General features: G+C 44.7%; 1 protein-coding gene across 1 annotated transcript in view; it reads right to left on the reverse strand.

The window, feature by feature from the left end:
* Nucleotides 1–22,170, reverse strand: part of DNAH3 (dynein, axonemal, heavy chain 3) — a 235,401-nt gene that overhangs the window by 148,423 nt on the left and 64,808 nt on the right. The window contains 6 exon segments of the mRNA XM_011931963.1: nucleotides 820–956; nucleotides 3,123–3,302; nucleotides 4,244–4,360; nucleotides 8,909–9,023; nucleotides 15,071–15,162; nucleotides 20,396–20,607. Coding sequence (XP_011787353.1) covers nucleotides 820–956; nucleotides 3,123–3,302; nucleotides 4,244–4,360; nucleotides 8,909–9,023; nucleotides 15,071–15,162; nucleotides 20,396–20,607 — 853 coding nt within the window.

Here is a 22,170-nt window from a genome sequence, read left to right on the forward strand (position 1 = left end):
TCAAGTGATTCTCCTACCTCAGTCTCCTGAGTAGCTGGGACCATGGGTACACACAACTAGTCCGGCTTATTTTTTGTATTTTTTTTGTACAGGTGGAATTTCCCCATCTTGTCCAGGCTGGTCTCAAATTCCTGAGCTCAATCAATCCTCCCACCTTGGTCTCCCAAAATGTTGAGATTACAGGCGTGAGCCACCATGCCTGGCCTGGAACTAACCTAAAACTTCCTTGACTTTTATGCAGAAGATTGGTTTTTGTGGGGAAAGAAAAGAGTCAAATATGTATAAGCATACCTACCAAAAACTACAAAATTTGATGGTATAAAAAATTGACTGATGTTTCTTAAACACATAGTCTAGGTGCTAAATGTTTTTACATGTGTTAGCTCATTAATCTGTACAACAAATACATAGAGTAGGGGCCATTACTATATCCCAGATTTACGGTGGGGAACCTGAGGCTTGGATAGATTTGCTGGAGGCCTCAAGACTACTAGGTAGAAAAGCTGGGATGCCAAAGGAGGTCTGTTTAACTCCAAAATCCAGGCTTATAGTCATGAATACTCTACCCCCGTAATTCGGAAAAATAACAGTGTTGGTTTGGACAACGCGTGCATTTGACACCCATTGGTGTCCATTCAACCTCACACTAAGTAAAGACCGTGAAGTCATGCCCCATTCCTGAAAGCTGTCTCAGAGAATGGAAAACCAGGAAAGAGTATAGACTAGATTGGTTGAAGTCAACTCTTGGTATGAAAAATGGAATTCTACCTACATACGGGGCAAGAATGTAATTCCAAGTAAAAGAACAATGCTGGATACCTGGGGAAGAATAGTCTCTTCTTCTCCAAGTAATTATTCAGCCCTTTCTGGATGTCCTCCAAGAGAAGGTTGGCTTCTTGAAGCTTCTCGGCCATCCGTGGCTGGTCGGCTGCCACCAGAACCCTGTTATCTTTCACCTGGGTTCCATTAAAAAAGGTGAGACTCATCATGAGGTTCCCAAGTTCTGACATTGGTCATTGTAATGAATGTGTGACCTATCAACTGACAGCACTCCTTGTCCAGCTTACTGCCTCCTGATCCCCTTCCTAACTGCACACAGGTGAATGCTCATGGAACATGACCTTGTTCCTCTGATCATGGTTGACTGGGCAGGGATTGGGTACCTGAAACCAATGAAGCCAAATTATATTTTAACCCAGGGAGTTTAGAATCCAAACCATGACATTCTATACTAGTCTGGGCTGAGTGAGGATTATGTCTCTCTGTGTGAATGGAATGGTAGAGCAAGCTAGTCTTGAGAGAGAGAGAGAGAGAGACTAAGGCAGGGCCAGGAAAGAGGAGCTGAGATCAGAGAGATGGAAGGAGTTCCTAAGAGAAGAGGCTTCTGGGTTCTAGATCCATCTTTTGTGAGGCTTGGCTGCACTATCTGGCCTTGGGTTCAATGAGACACCAGTTTGGTCTTCTCGTTTCAGCTATCCTGAGTTGGTTTCTGTCACTTGCACCCAAAGAACCTTAACTAATAAAGAATTGGCTTATGCTGGCTGGACAATCTAAATTCCCATTTATCTCACCCTCACAAACAAAGCAGGGAAGATAAATTCCCTTGTGGCAAAATCTTTTTAAGTGCACCCCAATTTGATCACACTTGACTTAAAAAAGGAAAATGATTTGACCTCATAAAAGATGCCTCTAGGTGCCTTGCACACCCAGTGAACTTACCATTGTTCAAGGCTTGATCCCAATGTTCCTGCTTTAGAGGCCTTCCTTGACACCCTAAGACAACCAAATCACTCTTCTGTATTCTAATAACTATTTGTATATTACTGTTTTTTGGGGTGTGGGGGACAGAGTCTCGCTCTGTTGCCCAGGCTAGAGTGCAGTGGCGCAATCTGGGCTCACTGCAACCTCCGCCTCCCAGGCTCAAGGGATCCTCCTGCCTCAGCCTCGGAATAGCCAGGATTACAGGTGCATGCCACCATACCCAGCTAATTTTTTATATTTTTAGTAGAGACAGGGTTTCACTATGTTACCAAGACTGGTCTCCAGCTCCTGAGCTCAAGTGATCCACCTGCCTTGGCCTCCCAGAGTACTGGAATTACAGGCATGAGCCACCACACTCAGCCAAGGCAGCAAATTCTATGAAGACAGAAATCATATTCTCGCCACCTTCAAGTATTTTCTGATTTCTAGTATAACACCTGGGTCATTGTAGGTACTGAATAAACATTTGTTAAATAACTGAGTAACCAAATGTGGATAACTGTTGGAATTCTAAAAGAATTCTCAAGCTATAAAAGTGTTATTGCATTATCCTGCAACAAATAAAACTTTGTAAGAAATGACAGTTAAATAATACAAACTGCCTATAGTTACTGCTTGGGAAGTGGGATTTCAAAAGGCTTCTACTTTCTATGTTATGTATTTGTATTTGCTTTTTTTTTTTTGAGACAGAATCTCGCTCTCCCAGCCTGGAGTGTAGTGGCACGATCCCAGCTCACTGCAACCACCGCCTCCTGAGTTCAAGCAATCCTCCCACCTCAGCCCTCCGGGTAGCTGGGATTTCAGGCATGCACCACCATGCCTGGCTTATATATATATACACACACACACAGACACACATACACACATACACGTATATATATACACATGTATATATACACACGTATATATACATACGTATGTACATACGTATATACATATACACACATATATACATGTATACACATATATATACACATACATATACATATATATGTGTATATATACACGTATATACACACACATATACATATATATACACACACACACACATATATATATATTTTGTATTTTTAGTAGAGATGGGGTGTTTCACCATGTTGGCCAGGCAGCTCTGGCACTCTTGACCTCAAGTGATCTACCTGCCTTGGCCTCCCAAAGTGATGGGATTACAGGCATGAGCCACAGCACTGGTCATATGTTTGTATTTTTAATAATAACTTTTGAAATTAGAAGAAGATACAAAAAGATTGATTTTCCAAAACTCCAGTTCATTTATAAGTTTCAAGGAGGGTGACTAGAATGCATAATGAGGAAACATTTGTATTTCTGCTGGTAAGAGTTATTAGGGTATAAAACCTTACCGCTTGAGACATAAGTGATTTCCAGTAACTATCAACAATGCCAAATTTCCTCCCCTCTTCTGGCATCTGGGCTATGATGTCCTCTGAACTGAAGATTGGTTCCAGGTACAGCCAGGTGGCTTGGCATTTCAACCAGGCATCCAAATTGTCTTGTATGCGAATTAGCTTTTCTTCCCATTTCTGTGAATTTAGCATTTCATATCTGAATCATAAATCTGCCACTCTGCATCACAGGCCCATGGACCAAGCAAATGGATGGAGTCATACATTTATTCATTCAGTCAGTCACTTGTTTAACAAATAATTATTGACGTCCCCCTGTTCTCTGGTCACTGCTCCAGGTGATGTGAACGTAGCAATGAATGAAACACACGAGAACTTTGCCCACTGTGGAGCTCACGTTCTAGCAGAATAATTATAATAGTTATATACATAATCTGTGACAAGCAATGGTCTGAGTGCTTTAAGTATTTAATCCCAATTTAATACCACAGCCTTACCAGGTAGATGTAATTACAAACTGCATTTTCCAGATGTAGAAACTGAAACACAATAGTTTAGTAATATGCCCAAGGTCACATCACTAATAAGGAGCAGAGCCAGAATTCAAACCCAGGTCATCTGGCTTCAGAGTTTGTGTCGTTAGCCCACGTCACTGCTACAAACAATGAGCACAGGAGGCCAAACCCCTACCTTCAGGTAGCTTACATTCTCGAGTACCACAGCCCATAAGATGCTTCCCAAATGCATGTGTATTTGGTGCATTCAAACCTCATCTTCTCTTTTGGCAGACAGTTGCAAAGGCTCAGCATGCCATATGCTTACTTGGATGGTTATTGCTTTCAGTCTTTTGTCATCAATTAATCAATGTATTTATTTTTGAGACGGAGTTTCACCATGTTGGCCAGGTTGGTCTCGAACTCCTGACCTCAGGTGATCTGCCCACTTCGGCCTCCCAAAGTACTGGGGTTATAGGTGTGAGCCACTGTGTCATTTATTTATTTTTTCCAGTTAGGACAAAGTGACTTTCTTTGTTAACTGAACTTGAAAACCTTTCCCCTCCTCTGAGAAACACAGGGCTAATGAAACATCTCAAAGCATTCAACTTCATTTCCTCTTACCCGGCATTCTGCTTCTATTGGTTTGACAAATGGGGAGCCACACATGGTCTGGGTCTTTATCACGTGATCATCGAGTAGCATTTGAATGTCATCAACTGCACACAAGATGCTTGTATCCTGTAAACAAAGACGCCCCACCCTGTCAAAATTGTGAAACCTCCCCATTTTTCTTTTCCTTTTTTAAAAATATATTTATTAGAGACAGGGTCTCTTCACCCAGGCCTGAGTGCAATGGCTCAATCCTAGCTCACTGCAGCCTCAAACTCCTGGGCTTAAGTGATCCTCCTGCCTCAGCCTCCCAAGTAGGTAGGACTACAGGCATATGCCACCATGCCTGGATTTTTTTCTTTTAAGACAGAGTTTCACTCCTATTGCCTGGGCTGGAGGGCAACAGCGGAATCTCAGCTCAGTGCAATGCCCACCTCCTGGGTTCAAGTGATTCTCCTGTCTCAGCCTCTCAAATAGCTGAGATTATAGGCAAATGCCACCACACCCAGTTAATTTTATGTTTTTAGTAGAAACAGGGTTTCACTATGTTGACCAGGCTGGTCTCAAACTCCTGACCTCAGGTAATCTACCCGCCTCAGCCTCCCAAAGTGCTGGAATTACAGGCATGAGCCACTGTGCCCAGCCTGGATTTTTTTTTTAAGAGATGGGGTCTCACTATGTTGCTCAGGCTGGTCTCGAACTCCTGGCCTCAAGTGATCCTCTTGCCTCAGCCTCCCAAAGTGTTGGGATTACAGGCTTGAGCCACTGCATCCAGCCACCTCCCCATTTTTCATGCTGATCCCTTAGGACCTCACAGCTCAGAACTCCACTCTCATGGGGTAGGAATCTATGTCTTGCAGGGGATAGGACTTCTACTTTCTTCCTTGAAAATGTTATTCAAGATATTTAGGCTGGACAAGGTGGCTCATGCCCATAATCTCAGCACTTTGGGAGGCTGAGATAGGAGGATCGCTTGAGCCCAGGAATAGCAAGACCCCATCTCTAAAACAATTTTTTAAAAGACATTTATTGTCCACCTCCTTTGCAGAAGTCAAATACAGTCTAATCCAAGATTCACAGATAGAATTTGCTGGGGAGGAAGATTTCTGCCCCTTTCCCTGTGTTCCTGCTTCTCCACTTGCTTTCCTGGCTCTCCTTTCCCTCGGGTAGGAAGATCAGCTGCTAATCTGACTAGTTAGGCCTAGACCTGCGGTTTCCATCCCGTGAACTGAAGTGCCCTGGGGCACCGCAGCCAACTCAGAGTAAATGATTGTGGTTATTTAAAAATAAAATACAACCATTATTTTTTCTTTTAATGTAGGTGTATTTTTTTCAAACAGCGGCTAAGTTGTTAGAGCATAAATCCTTATTAAATTGTTTGGACCTAATTACTGCATAAACAAAGCTGTTAGGTATTTCTTTTGGCCTAAGGGCACTGTGAAAAAAGTACTTAGACACAAAGGCATTGTGAACCAAGAAAGTTTGGGGACCTCTGTTTCATTCATTCATTCATTTATTTATTTATTTATTTATTTATGAGACAGTCTTGCTCTGTCGCCTAGGCTGGAGTGCAGTGGCATGACCTCAGCTCACTGCAACCTCCGCCTCCCAGATTCAACTGATTCTCCTGCCTCAGCTTCCCGAGTAGCTGGGATTTCAGGCAAGCACCACCACGCCAGGCTAATTTTTGTACTTTTAGCAGAGATGGGGTTTCACCACCTTGGCAAAGTTAGTCTCGAACTCCTGACCTCAAGTGATCTGCCTGCCTCAGCCTCCCAAAATGCTGGGATTACAGGCATGACAGGCATGAGCCACCATGCCTGGCTTGTTTTATACATTTATTGGGTCTTTTTTTAAGACAGGGTCTCTGTCACCCAGGCTGGAGTGTAATGTTGCAATATAGCTTACTGCGGCCTCAAATTCCTGGGCTCAAGCAATCTCCCTGCCTCAGCTTCTCAGATAGCTTCCCAAGTAGCTGGCGCACATCACCATACTCAGCTAATTTTTTTTTTTTTTTTTGTAGAGATGGGGTGTTGCTATGTTACCCAGGCTGTTCTCGAACTCCTGGGCTCAAGTGGTCCTCTCACTTGTACCTCCCAAAGTGCTGGGATTGTAGGTGTGAGCCACCAAGCCTGACCAAGTGGTCCTGTTTTACTAGTAGGTAAGGTCTAAGGTGTGCCTTAAAGGCCAGGCCATGTGGGTGGCACTTTTCTCCTGGGCCACTGTGGCAAGCAAGCTGACAAGGGTCTGACCCCTGGGGCAGGTTTGGTCTTTCTCGCTCTGTTCTCACTTCTTTCAAGTCTAATCTAGGAGGCTAAATTGGGCCTGGCATGTATTCTCTTATCTATCTTTTACCAGTAGCTCAGCACTGGGAGGTGTGTTGGGCTATTAATAAAGTGGTTTCTTGATCCCCATTTAGCTACTGATCCTTGTCTATAGTTACTTTAGGCAAAAACTCTGCAGATTGGCCGGGTATAAGTGAGCTGTTCCCCAGGTTCCTAGCTTACACTCCTCTTGTCACCCCAACAGCCTCTACAGCAGTGTCTAATCCAAGCTGATCATGTAGCCACGCTTCCGAGACCCATGGTGGCTGGGTCACCCTTGCTGGGAGAGGCTCAGTAATGAGGCCCTGTGCCCTCAGCTCTCTTCCCTCTCATCAGCTCATGTATAGTTCTGTTGGGGCTCAGAACACAATACCCCGAAGCATTGCACCTTGATTTGCTGAGTATTTTGCACTGAAGGACATTGGGAAGGTCTTGGAAGCAAGATCTTTCTGTCTATCTTTTCCTTCCTTTCTCCTGCTCCTTTATCTTTCCCCTAAGGCAGTCCATAGAAACTAAACTCCTCTTTCCTGAAGCAAGCCATAAAACCCAGAAATATTACTCTGACCAAGACAGCAGGCCATAAGGAAATTCTCTGAGCAACCTTGTCCCACAGTGGGTCACAAGACCCTTGTTTCTGAGGAGTCTTGCCCTATGCCTGGGAGGAAGGACTGCTACACAGAAAGACCAAGAAGAATCTGAACAGGCAGGTCTCGCTAGGCTTCCACCCAGTCTAGACCATTATACCACACTCTTTTGTTCAATTTCATTTCCATACAGCTATCCATTCTTCATCAAACCTAAGCCCAAAAATACAGTTTTCCTTGGGTCTTCAGTTTTGAGGGTTCCAATGTCATGTAAAACTTTGAATAAATAAAATTTTAATGCTTTTCTCTTGTTAATCTGTCTTTATATTTATAGGAGTATTGGCCGTGAATGACCTTCATGCTAGGTGAAGAAAGGGATCACATCTTTTTATCCCTACAGCTCTTCCTTGAGTGAAATCAAGGCACTCCAACCATTTAAGCTGAATAGGGAAAGAAGTCACAAGTAGATAACATGCAGCCTGGGGGAGGAGGGAGGCTTGGGAGCTTTTGGTTCTCAATCCACATTGCACATGAGAAAAACCAGGGGTGCCTTAAAAATACAGATGCCCAGGCATTCTGGGAGGGGAGGAGCCAGGAAGAATCCATTGGGAGATGTTAAAGCATCCCAGATGATTCTACAATGCAGGTTTGGAAGTGCTGCTTTAAGAATCAATGGTTGGGCCTGATGTGGTGACTCACGCCTGTAATCCCAGCACTTTGGGAGGCCAAGGAGAGCAGATCACTTGAGGTCAGGAGTTCAAGACCAGCCTGGCCAACATGGTGAAACCCCATCTCTACTGAAAATACAAAAATTAGCTGGGCGTGGTGGCAGGCACCTATAATCCCAGCTACTCAGGAGGCTGAGGTATGAGAATTGCTTGAGCCCAGGAGGCAGAGGTTGCAGCAAGCTGAGATCACACAGTTGCACTCCAGCTTGGGTGACAGAGTGAGATTCTATCTCAAAGAAAAAAAAAAAAGAAAGAAAGAAAAAAAGAACCAATGGTCTGCAGGATGTGTGTATCAACCTGTTGCCTCCATGATTTACAGCTCCCCCAGAGCTGCAGCTCTCATCCCTACCTCACACTCTATCCCAAAAGCAAGCCAGCCCCTAAAGACAGCTGAGCAAACGCTTCAGGTGTGTGCACCTTCGCATGAACTGTACAAACTCCTGTGTTTTCTACAAGTGCAAGTGAAAAGAAAGAAACCTGCACTATTACTATAGTGTAAAGTATAGTATAAAGCGTATATAGTATAGTTTAAAGTGTAGTTTATAGTATAAAGAAACACCCTTACTATTCAAAATTGATCAATATTATCTGGGAGCTTGTTAGAGCTGCAGAATCTTAGGTCCCATCCCTGACCTGCTGAATCAGAACCGGCATTTCAACAAGATCTCCGGTGACTCCTGAAAGCATTGACATCTGAGAAACACTAGTCATTGTCTGCCGCTGTGCTTCTGAGGGGACTGGGAAGCTTTGGAATCGTGTACAAGCCTGCACCTTCACTGGGAGGTGCTGATTTAGGAGGCTTGCTTGGTTCCTTTGCACTGAGAAAACTTCTTGCTCTGAATCAAAAGGCCTTTCTGATTTGAAGAATGCATCTCTTCAGTGGTGCTGAGAGGAAAGATGAGCAACACAGAAAGGCAGACAGGAGGAAACAATCAAGACATGAGCGATTATTCCTCTGTGAGTTCTGTCGCCGTTCTAAATAAATCGTTTCTGTAATCTACTACATAATAAACGGGGGGCTGCAGTTGGAGTGAGACTCACAGTGTCCCTGTATTTCACGAAGCTGAATGTCACGTTAACCCAATCTAACTGCATTTTATCCAAGTTTTTCTCCAGAGAGTATTCCTTGCTGGCGGCTGCACCAATGGGCTCCAATCTAAAGACAGAACACAGCAACAACAACATCAACAGGAGGCAGAGAAGACATATCAAAGGAGAAACTTCAGGCCAGGAGTGGTGGCTCATGCCTGTAGTCCCAGCACTTGGGGAGGCCAAGGAGGGAAGATTACTTGAGGTCAGGAGTTCGAGACCAGTCTGGGCAACATAGCAAAACCCCATCTCCACTAAAAACACAAAAATTAGCCAGGTGTGGTATGTGCCTGTAGTCCCAGCTACTCAGGAGGCTGAGGTGGGAGGATTGCATAAGCCTGGGAGGTAGAGGTTGCAATGAGCCGAGATTGTGATTGCACCACTGCACTCCACTCTGGAAAACAGAGTAGAACTCTGTCTCAAAAAAAAAAAAAAAAAAAGAGGAGGAATTTCAGCTCAGTCTTAGGAGTATCTCCAAAAGCCCTTGATTTGACCAAAAGGTTTACTATCCTGCTCTAAGATCTGCCAGCTACCGCCAATGTTTTCTCACCCTTGAGAAAGGGTTTCTCACCCTTGGCACCATTGACTTTTTTGGGTCATGTTATAGGTTAAATATTGTCTCCCTGAAAATTCATATATTGAAATTCACACCCTTAATATCTCGGAATGTAACTCTATTTGGAGAAAGGATCTTTAAAGAGGTAATTAAATTAAAATAAGTCATGAGGGTGGGTCCTAATCCATTATAATTCGTGGCCTTATAAGAAGAGATTAGGACCCAGACACACAGAGGGAAGACCATGACAATTCATAGGGGAAGACAGCCATCTGCAAGCCAAGGAGAGAGGCCTCAGAAGGAACCAACCCTGTCTACAACTTGGCCTTGGACTTTAAGCCTCCAGAATTATGAGACAATAAATTTCTGTTGTGTAAGCCACTCAGTCTATGGTATGTTGTAAGAGCAGCCTGTTCAACAAAAATTACAGCAGGTCATTATTTTGAACTGAGCTCCTGCACTAGACCCCAGCAGACCAGATGAAACCAAAATGGAGTCACTCACACTAAATGGCATGTAATCAAACTGAATCTTTAAGGAAGGAGATAGATCCCAGAACAGGACAGTTTTTCCTGAAAACAGGAGATTCCAGTCTACCTGAGTCAGAGAATAAGGAAGTTCCCTCTGCTTGAACCTTTATAAAAAAAAACCTGATGTTAATTAATCTTTTTTTTTTTCATATTGTTCTGTTTCCTTATAAAACTTACCATTGTGCTACTGCCCAGTGGGAACTCTCGTTCTGTTTTGGAAAACGGAGACTGCCCTGATTCATGAATCTTGATTAAAAGCCAATTAGACTATAACTAAATTTATTGCTTTGTCTTTTGAAGAGCCCTGGCAAACTAACGTAGGCTGAATAACTGTCATGGGGAGCTGTACCATACCTTCTAGGGTGTTTAGCAGCATCCCTGGTCTCTACCCACTAGACGCCAGCAGCAGACTCCCCAGCCCTGTCCCCATCTTTTGCCAGTTGTGACAACCAAAAATGTCTCCAGATATTTCCAAGCGTCCCTTAGGGGTGGGAAATGGCCCCCAGTTGAGAACCACTGTTGTAAGGTCACTAAAATAAGACCTCTTCTTTCCATCTTTGTTTATGCCTAATTGGCCCATATTCTGATTTCTTTTTTTTTTTTTTCCCCAGATGGAGTCTCATTGCGATGCCCAGGCTGGTGTGCAGTGGCGTGATCTTGGCTCACTGCAACCTCTGCCTCCCGGATTCAAGCGATTCTCCTGCCTCAGCCTCTCGAGCAGCTGGGATTACAGGTGCCCCCCACCATACCTGGCTAATTTTTGTATTTTTAGTAGAGACAGGGTTTCACCATATTGGCCAGGCTGGTCTTGAACTCCTGACTGCAAGTGATCCACCCGCCTCGGCCTCCCAAAGTGCTGGAATTACAGGCATGAGCCACCGTGCCCGGCCAATATTCTGATTTCTTATTCAGATTTTGAACCTCTGTTAATTTATGTGATGGGTCTTGCTCCACTTCCCATCCCTTCCCCTTTCAAAAACACCTACTGTTTTCCTGATACTGGGTCCACCCGTCCATGGCCTCTCTGTTCTACAGAAAGGGGCATAGAGGGAGAGAGAGAAGGGGCAAACAAATTCCTTTCTTCTTGTGTCCACATGGAGATCTGGGTCCTAAAACCCAGGTGTGGCAAAGAATTGGAAAGCCAAGTTCTTGGAAGTGGAAAAAGGGACCGTTCTCTCTGCCTCAGCCCTGTCTTTCATTGTATCCTTCAGTGTAGAAGAGACCATCTGATATTTACTCATAGGTCAGGAAACCAACACTCAGAGGAAGCAAGTGACGTCTCCAAAATCACATAGCCAGGGAGTCCTGGAACTGGGTATTGACACCAATTCCTCCTAATTGGACTCTACCCTGATGTTTCTTCTTCCACCCTTATAATGTGCCTTCTCCCTTCTCTTTCTTAGAAAGAGCAATAGAACTAGGCCAGGCATGGTGGCTCACTCCTGTAATCCCAGCACTATGGGAAGCCAAGACGGGTGAATCACCTGAGGTCAGGAGTTTGAGACCAGCCTGACCAACATGGTGAAGCCCCATCTCTACTAAAAATACAAAATTAGCCTGGTGTGGTGGCACATGCCTGTAATCCCAGCTACTCAGGAGGCTGAGGCAGGAAAATCGCTTGAACCTGGGAGGCGAAGTTTGCATTGAGCCAAGATCATGCCATTGCACTCCAGCCTGGGCAACAAGAGTAAAATTCCATCTAAAAAAAAAAAAAAAGAGTAACAGAACTAACAGAACTGTCCACATGTGTTCAATCAAATAGGACCAATTAAATAGAGCTGAGAACCCTCATTTAGCCTCGAGAAGGCAGGAAGATTAGGAGCAGAAAATCATAAACAAGGACTGATCAGGACCTCAGCAGTGTGGTCATTGCCTTAAATATGGCCTGTGAGAGGCGACCAAAATGAGTGTGCATATTGGGAATAATTAATAAAGGCAGGTGCCAGCCCAGATGAGTATGAGACAAGCAGTCACAAGGCCCAGCCTCCAGTGCTCACTGGCTGTGGGGTTGTGGCCAAGTCTCTCAACAGGCCTCAGGTCCCCATATGCCCGTATCACAGGCTTTTGGGTTCAATTAAATAAGAACAAATGCTGACACCAGGCCTCATGAATTACCCTAGGTTATGACTTAGAATGCAAATGATTGCACAGATGAGGGATTAATCAGTTTGGGAATTCATGAAATATATCAAGAGTTGACCTCACCCAAAATGTGCTGGAGAAGCTCATTAACTGTGAGCTGTGATGAAGCTGCATTAACTGTGGTGTGGGTGGAATACATGCAATATCACACCTCCCTAAATGGTGGTGGCTGAGTCTCCAGACATGGAATCAGTTCAGGTGACATGCCTTTTCTCCTAAGCCTAACTCTAATCACCTACCTGCTTCCCATGTTACAAATGGAACGACAGAAATAAACAAAGCCAAGGTGCTTCCACTTCTGAATTGGTGACAGTTGAACATGCGTGCATGGAAAGTATAAGAAGAGCTGTATGTTTTTTTGCTCACTTGCTGTCTGCGGAGAGGGGTTTACTTTTTTTGGTGGTGAAGGGTCATGGTTAAGGCCCGCCTGGTAACGGAAGCCTGCTGATGTTCAAATCTTGATTCTTTCCTAAGTGAAATGTTCGTTCTTTCAGTTACTAGCTGTGATCAACAGCTAATAATCTGAAGTCTATTTCCTAATCTGTAAAATGAGAATAATATTAGGACGGTAGGACCTAGGACACTAGGTTTTTGTGATGGATAAATGTGTTAAGGTCGGGCGTGGTGGCTCATGCCTGTAATCCCAGCACTTTGGGAGGCCAAGGCGGATGGATCACCTGAGGTCAGGAGTTCAAGACCAGCCTGGCCAACATGATTAAACCCCATCACTACAAAAATGCAAAAATTAGCCAGGCATGATGGCAGGTGCCTGTAATCCCAGCCACTCAGGAGGCTGAGGCAGAAGAATTGCTTGAACCCAGGAGGCAGAGGTTGCAGTGAGCCGAGATTGTACCATTGCACTCCAGCCTGGGAGACAGAGTGACACTCCATCTCAAAAGAGAAAAAATAAATTAATTAATAAAAAGGGTTAAGGTATATAAAATGCTGAGTGCAGCATAAGTGTTGAATAGCTAGTGTCTCTTGTAAAAAATTTTATTGGGAGAAACTGAGGCCCTTTGGCCAAAATACCTAAGAGTTTTTATCCTAAGCCTGATAAAAACGCATGCTTCTTTAGGCCTGCTCCTTAATAAGGAACATAGTGGTAGTACTGGAGAGGCATCAAAGTATTCAGGTGGCAGAGAGATTCAAGAGCTGGGAAGTGCCTTAAATTAGACCTGCTCTGGTGCAGTGTGAGTGGGGAATTCTCAGCCTTTCATGTATCAGAATCACCTGGAGCAGTGCTGTCCATCAGAAATATAAAGTGAGCCACATATATAATTTTAAAGTTTCTCGCCTGTAATCACAGCACTTTGGGAGGCCGAGGTGGGCAGATCACCTGAGGTCAGGAGTTCAAGACCAGCCTGGCCAACATGGTGAAACCCCATCTCTACCAAAAATACAAAAATTAGCCGGGCATGGTGGTGGGAGCCTGTAATCCCAGCTACTTGGGAGGCTGAGGCAGGAGAATCGCTTGAACCTGGGAGGCAGAGGTTGCAGTGAGCTAAGATCGCGCCATTGCACTCTGGCCTGGGTGACAGAGTGAGACTCCATCTCCAAAATAAAATAAAATAAAATAAAGTTTCTAGAAGCCACATTTTAAAAATATTAAAAGACATAGGTGAAATTAGTTCCAATAATGTATTTGACTCAATATATCCAAAATATTATCATTTCAATATTAATCGATATTAAAAATTGTTAGGTATTTTGCATTCCTTTTTCTTGTAGTATGTCTTCAAAATCAAGCCTGTATTTTATACTTACAGCACATCTAATTCAGACTAGCTGCACTGCAGGGGCTCAGTGGCCACACATGGCCGGTGGATGCTGCTTTGGACAGTGTTGACCTGGAGGATTTGTTAAAATGCAGATTGCAGGGCCCATCCACAGAATTTGATTATGTGGGTTGGGTGGGGCCTGAAAATGTGCCTTCTAGCTAGTTCCTAGCTGATGCTGATGCAGCGGGTCTGGGTGCCACACCTGCCTAACAGGGTCTCCAGTCCAGGCAATGCAACATCTCCCCACCCATCACCCTGAAGGAAGTGTAGAAAAGCAAGTAGTGTCCTGAGAAGCTCTGTTCTAGAAATAGCATTCAAATAGCAAAATTCTCACACACACAAACTCCAGGGGAATTCAGAGAAGGGAAGAAAGCAAGAGAAGAGACTTTTTTTTTTTTTTTTTAATTAAGATGGAGTCTCACTCTGTCGCCCAGGCTGGAGTGCAATGGCACTATCTTGGCTCACTGCAACCTCTGCCTTCTGGGTTCAAGCCATCCTCTAGCCTTAGCTTCCTGAGTAGCTGGGACTACAGGTGTGTGTCACCGTGCCTGGCTAACTTTTGTATTTTTAGTAGAAACAGGTTTTCACCATGTTGGCCAGGCTGGTCTTGAACTCCTGACCTCAAGTGATCTGCCTGCCTTGGCCCCCCAGAGTGCTGAAATTACAGGCATGAGCCACTATGCCCAGGCGAGAACAGACTTTTTCTTGGACCAGGTTTCATACAGTCTTAAAGCTCAGAGAGCATTGTTGCTTTGTTTGTTTAAAGAAGAGGAAACTGAAGTACAGAAAGGTTGAATGGTTTTGCCCCCAATCACTGAGAGCTGGGCTTGAAGCTCAGGTTCAAAAAAATTTAAAAAAAAAATTCCCTCCCTTTGAAATAAAATCTATGACTCAATTTTCTAGTCATAACCCATCAGCAGTTCTGCAGCTAAAAACAGAAGCTTCACCAGTACGAGTTGGGAGTTGGAGGTAATTAAGTAGCCTTAAGCCACTACGCCACAAGGAAAAAAATAAAATAAACAGCCCTACATGGGGCCAATCGGATCACTGTGGGAACTTACAGATCCTTTGACCAAAACCGTTCCTGAAGGAGGGGATAAGCCCTTACTTTTCAACGAATTTGCCGAATCCAAATTCGAGCATATTTGAGAGGCAGGTCGTTTCGGTGGGCTTTATCTCATAGCCAACAATCTCACTGATCTGCAAAGAAAAGAGGAAAGCAAGTGTTTATTGTTCAAAGCAGTGCTGTCCGTAGAACCTTCTGTGATGATGGAGATGTTTTTTTTTCTGCACTGCTCAGCATAATAGCCACAAGCAGCAGGTGGCTGTTGAGCACCGGAGATGTGGCTAGTGTGACCGAGGAACTTATTTTTTAATTAAATTAAAAAATATTTTTGAGACAGAGTCTTACCCTGTCTCCCAAGCTGGAGTGCAATAGTGCCATCATAGCTCACTGCTGCTTTGACCTCCCAGGCCTAATCAATCCTCCCATCTCAGCCTCCCCAGTAGCTGGGGCCACAGGCACACATCGCCATGCCTGGCCAATTTTTAAATGTATTGTAGAGATAGGGTCTTGCTGTGTTGCTCAAACTCCTGGCCTCAAGCGATCCTCCCACCTCAGCCTCCCAAAGTAGTCGTATTACAGGAGTGAGCCACCACACCCAGCTGATTTGAATTAGACAGGGTCTTGCTCTGTTGCGCAGGCTGAAATGCAGTGGTATGATCATGACTCACTGCAGCCTTGATCTCCCAGGCTCAAGTGGTCCTCCTGCCTCGACCTCCTGAGCAGCTGGGACCACCAGCATGCAGCACCATGCCTGGCTAATTTTTTTCCTTTTTAAAATTTTTTTGTAGAGATGGGGTCTCGCTATGTTTTCCAGGCTGGTCTTGAACTCCTGGCCTCAAGCGATCCTCCCACCTTGATCTCCCAAAATGCTGGGATTACAGGTGTGAGCTATCATGCCCAGACCCTTTTACCTTTTAAAATGTGGCTACTAGAAACTTTAAAATTATTGGCTGGGTGTGGTGGCTCACTCCTGCAATCCCAGCACTTTGGGAGGCTGAGAGGCAGGCGGATCACATGAGATCAGGAATTCAAGACCAGCCTGTCAAACGTTGTGAAACTCTGTCTCTTCTAAAAATACAAAAATTAGCCGGGCATGGTGGCGGGTGCCTGCAATCCCAGCTACTTGGGAGGCTGAGGCAAAAGAACAGCTTGAACCTGGGAGGCAGAGGCAGGAATCAGCCAAGATCGCATCACTGCACTCCAGCCTGGGCAACAGAGTGAGACGCCATCCCAAAAAAAAAAAAAACACAAATGGCTCATGTTATATTTCTACTACTAACAGAGGGCCAGTTTTGGGACCTACCAGTGCAGTTTCTCCATAAGATCAAATGTTACCTTGTTCCATCTTGCTTTTTTTTTTAACAGTTAAATTTTTATTATTTAAAAAATTTTTCTTTTTCCACACTTTTTTATTTTTTTGAGACAGAGTCTTGCTCTGTTGCCCAGGTTGGAGTGCAATGGCACAATCTTGGCTCACTGCAACCTCCGTCTCCTGGGTCCAGTGATTTTCCTGCCTCAGCCTCCCAAGTAGTGGGGATTACAGGCGCGCACCACCACACCCAGCTAATTTTTGAATTTTTAGTAGAAATGGGGTTTCACTATGTTGGCCAGACTGGTCTCAAACTCCTGACCTCAGGTGATCTGTCTGCCTCAGCCTCCCAAACTGTTGGGATTACAGGCCTAAGCCACCGTGCCTGGCCAGACCAGGAGACTTTTTTAGATACACAAAGCACAAAAGCGAGGAACCCAGAAGTAGTCACCGTTGAAATAACGATGTTGGAAGACCAACAGTGTTATAGGCACATGATGAAAAAATAACCAAAATAACACTAATTGCGAACAGGACATCAGAAATGTACCTTAGTGTGGTGATCCAAAAAGCGTTTTAGATTTGTGGCTTCCATTTTGCTTTAAATCGCAGTAGCGACCCCTTTGCTGTTATCTATAAAGTCTGTGCCCCAAACATAAGGCTCTAACTTTTTCTGCCTATATTTTGTAAATGACCAGAACCCCCAGCCTGGCTTCAGAAGATCCAGCTTCTGGACTTGAGTGCTACAGGTAGTTCATCCTTCAGATCCTCCTGCCAGAGCCGGCATCCATGGCAGTGGATCTCCTGAGTTAGGCATCAGGGCAGAGAATGACATCCCCAGGTGTGGGGCTCTCCCCCGGGTGGCCTGTGGTGTGACCTACATACACTGCAGGGAGGTACAGGCTCTGCATAGGGGCAGCCCGGAAAGTATCTGGGGGCCTTTGTCCTTTCTGAACTTGCCTCTTAACTGCTCAGCCCACTGGGCTTCCATTTAGGTGCTCACTCCTTGGGAGCCACTGTCCTGGCGCCGAGCTTCCTGGCCCCCTCTCACTGTGGTTTACTGCCCCCTACTGCCTGCTCCCTTCCTCTGACCAGACCTTTTTTGCCTTCTTGACTTTTCCAGGCTGAGTCAAACAGCATAGAAAAATTCCAATTCCCTTCCCCACCACCAACTAGCCATCTGAAAACTCATCTCTCCAAGTCTCAGTTTTCCTATCCGTGAAATGGAGATGATAATAATCTCCACTTCAAAGGCCGGTTTTAAGGATGAAATGTGAGAATCCAAATAAAGTATGCAACACCGAACCCAGCACCATAGCTGGTACTCAGTACATTTTCAATATTATCATTATTATTATTTTATTATCATTGTAAGAAACATTTTCCCAATCATTTAAGTGGCCCATAAATGAGAATTATGTATGTCTAGGAATGGTTAGAATGTCCTTCCTTCCTTCCTTCCTCCTTCCCTCCCTCCCTCTCTCGTTCTCTCTCTCTCTTTCTTTCTTTCTTTCTTTCTTAGACAGGGTCTTGCTCTGTCGCCCAGGCTGGACTGCAGTGGCGCAATCACAGCTCACTGCAGACTCAACCTCCCAGGCTCAAGTGATCCTCCCACCTTAGCCTCCTTAGTAGCTGGGACTACAGGCATGCTGCCACCATGCCTGGCTAATTTTTTTTGTATTTCTTGATGGGGTTTTTGCAGTGTTGCCCGGACTGGTTCTCAGACTCCTGGGCTCAAGCAACCCACTTGCCTTGGCCTCTCAAAGTCCTGGGATTACAGGTGTGAGCCACCGCACCTGGCTGGAATTTTTTAAATTTAAATTTAATTTTAAATTAATTAATTTTTTAAATAGATGGGGTCACACTACATTGCCCAGGTTGGCCTCAAGCTCCTGGCCTCAAGTGATCCTCCTGCCTCGGCCTCCTAAAGTGCTGAGATTGGTGGCGTGATAAGCTACCACGCTTGGCCTGGTTGGGATTTTTTGTGTCCACGTATGAGAATAACATCATAGAGGAAGCACCAGGCAGAGCAGATGGCTTTCCCAGCCCTGCAGCATGTTCTCCAAACGCCATCACCAAAGACACTCTTGATAGTGCCATCTCATAGAGAAACCTGGCACTACCAGAGGCTACCTGCCCCACCTAAGCTCCCTAACTCCCCCATACCCCCCGATGCAGGTCAAAGTCCTAGTTAGGCTGGGTCCATAGGGAGAGGCACCCCATGATCACCAACTGACAGCAACTCCCCCTCTGCAGATCCCTCTGCTGGGGCGTTTTGAAACCAGAAGTCATGATCAGGCACCGTGGCTCACGCCTGCAATCCCAGCACTTTAGGAGGCTAAGGCAGGAGTATCACTTGAGGCCAGGAGTTTGAGACTAGCCTGGGCAACATAGTGAGACCCTCCCCCCGTCTCTATTTTTAAAAATAATTAAAATTACAATTAAAAAATATCCCAGCCAGGCACAGTGGCTCATCCCTATAATCCCAGCACTTTGGGAGGTTGAGGCGGGAGGATCACCTGAGGTCAGGAGTTCAAGACCAGCCTGGTCAACATGGTGAAATCCCATCTCTAGTAAAAATACAGAAATTAGCAGGGCATGGTGGCACGTGCCTGCAGTCCCAGCTACTCAGGAGACTGAGGCAGAAGAATTGCTTGAATGCAGTGAGCTGATATCACGTCACTGCACTCCAGCCTGGGGGACACAGTGAGATTCTATCTCAAAAAAAAAAAAAAAAAGAAAGAAAAAGAAAAAACAGAAGTCTACTCAGACAGCCTGTCCCTTGTCTGTACAGCACTCCACCCTTTGCTTAGGTCTCAAGTCTCAAGACCTTTTGGGAAACTGAAAGTAGCTCCTCCCTACAAAAAACCCTGACTCTCTCATGTATTAAGAGAGTCTTCCTCTGTCTTCCCAGGGAGAGCAAAGTGCTCCTTGTCACTGTGTTGTCATTGGGTCCTTTCAGAGAGAATTTCCTCAGTCTTATATGTGGCTTTTTTTTTCCCCCCTCGGTTTCCCAGGCTGGAGTGCAGTGACAGGATCACAGCTCAATGCAGTCTTGACATCCCTGGCCCAAGCAATCGTCCCACCTCAGCTTCCCAAGTAGCTGGGACCACAAATGTACACCACCACGCTTAGCTAATTAATCAATTAATCAGGGAGAGATGGGGGTCTCACTATGTTGCCCAGGCTGGGCTCAAACTATCCTCCTGCCTCAGCTTCTCAAAGTGTTGGGATTGTGGTCTTGAGCCACCGTGCCTGGTCTTGAATGTGGTTCTGAGAGGGGGAATTATAGGCCAAGTCAGAGAAGAATCTGCCCAAAGAAAGCCGTTTTCACTTCCAGTTCCATACAGAGCGACTCTCTGGTAGAGGATGTTTCAAGGCCATTGCTAGCCCTTGGATGTGATGATTATTTTAGAAACACAGTGAGTTTTCTTTTTTCTGCTTAGTCTTCACACCACGCTTATCACCCTCACACTTGGTTCCTTATAAAAATCCCAGCTATTTTTAAGGAGAAATTTATTATTCTAATTTGTAGCCCCAAAGGGCTAAGAGAAGAGTGCAAAATTATTTCTGAACCTGTTTGACAATGAAATGCCACACCAAAGTCATCCTAAGTGGGAATCATCTGGTATTATTAGCAACCCCAGGGAGGGACGTGACTTTCTTTTTTGTGCATCCCAGGTCAAGGAGCAAATCAAGATCCTCTCACTATATTGAACATCCTTGTTGCACCTTGGAGGCTCTTGGCCTCCAAAAGCCCATCTGCTTAGGAAGCAGGAAGCAGATAGGAGACCTTTTGTGACCACTGGCTGGAACAACACTCAGCGAACCATGAGCAATGGGGGTTCCAAGGAAAGGGCCAATCTGTTCAGGGGGCAGGGAGTTCATTCTCTTCCTTCAGAAGGTTTGCCATTCTCATTTGCTATCCCTTTGCCCTTAAGTAGATTATCCTTTCAGAAAGGAGAAGCTTGACCTAGTAATATTTCCTGCCTTTCCAAGGACAGCCAGGGCCAGGCCTGGCTTGGGCTGCTTGGGGGCGGGCAGTGATTGATAGAAACCTGCTGCCAGTGCCGGTCTTTCATTCCTGGGTTGCAGGAAATACTGAGGATGGGAATGTACTGCTTGAACTTATCGATCTTGAGCTTCAAATTCTCTGCTAAGCGCCTGGGTGCAGGCACATCAGATAAGGTCTTGATCAGTTTATACGTTGTCCTCCACATATTCCCTATCTCCTCCGCAATTTGCTCAGCATTCAGTAAGAACAGGGGTCCTGAAATAGAAGAGTGAGGGAAGGGTCAGACCACCATATGGATGTTAGTCATGCACACCTTTAATTCCCTGAACTTAGAGCTGTGCCTCCTGTCGTTTAGAGACTGGAACTTATATAGGCTTTGAGGATCTGAAACCTGCACTTAGCTAGTGGAATCTTTGGTACCATATAGGACTTTTCTAAACCTCAACAGTAACTCCTGTGACACAGGGGTAATAATCGATACCCTGGAGGGTGATTGTGGAAATTCAGTGAGATAATGTATAGTGGCTAACATAATGCCTGGCATATAATGGATGTACAATTAGTATATCAATAGTTTTTTGTTTTGTTTTGTTTTGTTTTCAGCCAGTTGCAGTGGCTTACACTTGTAATCCCAGCATTTGGGGAGGCCAAGGTGGGAGGACTGCTTGAGCCTAGGAGTTTGAGATCAGCCTGGGCAACATAGTGAGACCCTGTCTCTACAAAAAATAAGAAGAAAAATAAAAAAGAAAAAAAATTGTTATTATTGCTTTTAGAAGCTGTTATAATAGTAATAAAAAGTGCTTCACAAAAGCCGTGAAATATTAAACATTGGGGAAAGGTGAATGGAGATAGGAGAGGTCTCCGTTTTGTTCCGGCAATTTTTATGTAAGTTTGAAATTATTTTAAAAATAGGGCAGGGCACAGTAGCTCACGTCTATAACCCCAGTACTTTGGGAGGCTGAGGCAGGCAGATTGCTTGAGGTCAGGAGTTCAAGACCAGCCTGGGCAACATGGTTAAACCTCATTTCTACTGAAAATGCAAAAAATTAGCCAGGCATGGTGGCACGCTCTGTAGTCCCACCTATTTGGAAGGCTGGGGTGGAAGGATCACTTGAGCCCGGGAGGTAGAGGTTGCAGTGAGCCAGGATAGTGCCACTGCCCTCCAGCCTCAACAACAGAGTGAGACTCTGTCAAAAAATACATATATTTTAAAAACAAAGAGTAACACCTCATTGTTTAAACTTGCTCCAAAACATTAATTTCCTTCCCCTTCCTTTATTTTGCTAAGAACCTTTAGCATTTGGGTTTCATATCTGGCCAAGACCTTTCCATGCTACTGCCCCTGCTTGGATATTTCAAATTGGTATTAACTCTTGCTATGTGATGTTGCTAACTTACTCAGAAACACTTTTCTTTCAGGAGTGCTGAAACTAAATATAACTTCATTAATTTCACATGCTTCATCAACCCAACATTTTTGTTAAGTAATCAAAAATTTAAATTAAAAAAAGAAGTATCTTTCATGTACCAGGAAATATTGTAGGTGCTGGGCTAGAATAGAAAGGCACCTACGCGACTAGTGAGTAGCCTCTACTTGGGAGGGTTTGGCTGAATTATCACAGTGACTTTCCCAGTAGGATGAATAAATTAGGTAAGGCTAACACTTCATTGTTCCCACTCTATAGTTGTAAGAGTGAAGCACAAACAGAGTGACTTGCCTGGGTTATTTGCAATCACTCAGGCAAAGAGGAGTAGTAGAATTTCTGTTAGAAGAAATTTCCCTCTGGTTATGATTATCTAGAGACAGCCTGAAGTGAC

The sequence above is a fragment of the Colobus angolensis genome, unplaced genomic scaffold (genome assembly GCF_000951035.1).
Source record: "Colobus angolensis palliatus isolate OR3802 unplaced genomic scaffold, Cang.pa_1.0 Scaffold92, whole genome shotgun sequence".
NCBI lineage: Eukaryota > Metazoa > Chordata > Mammalia > Primates > Cercopithecidae > Colobus > Colobus angolensis.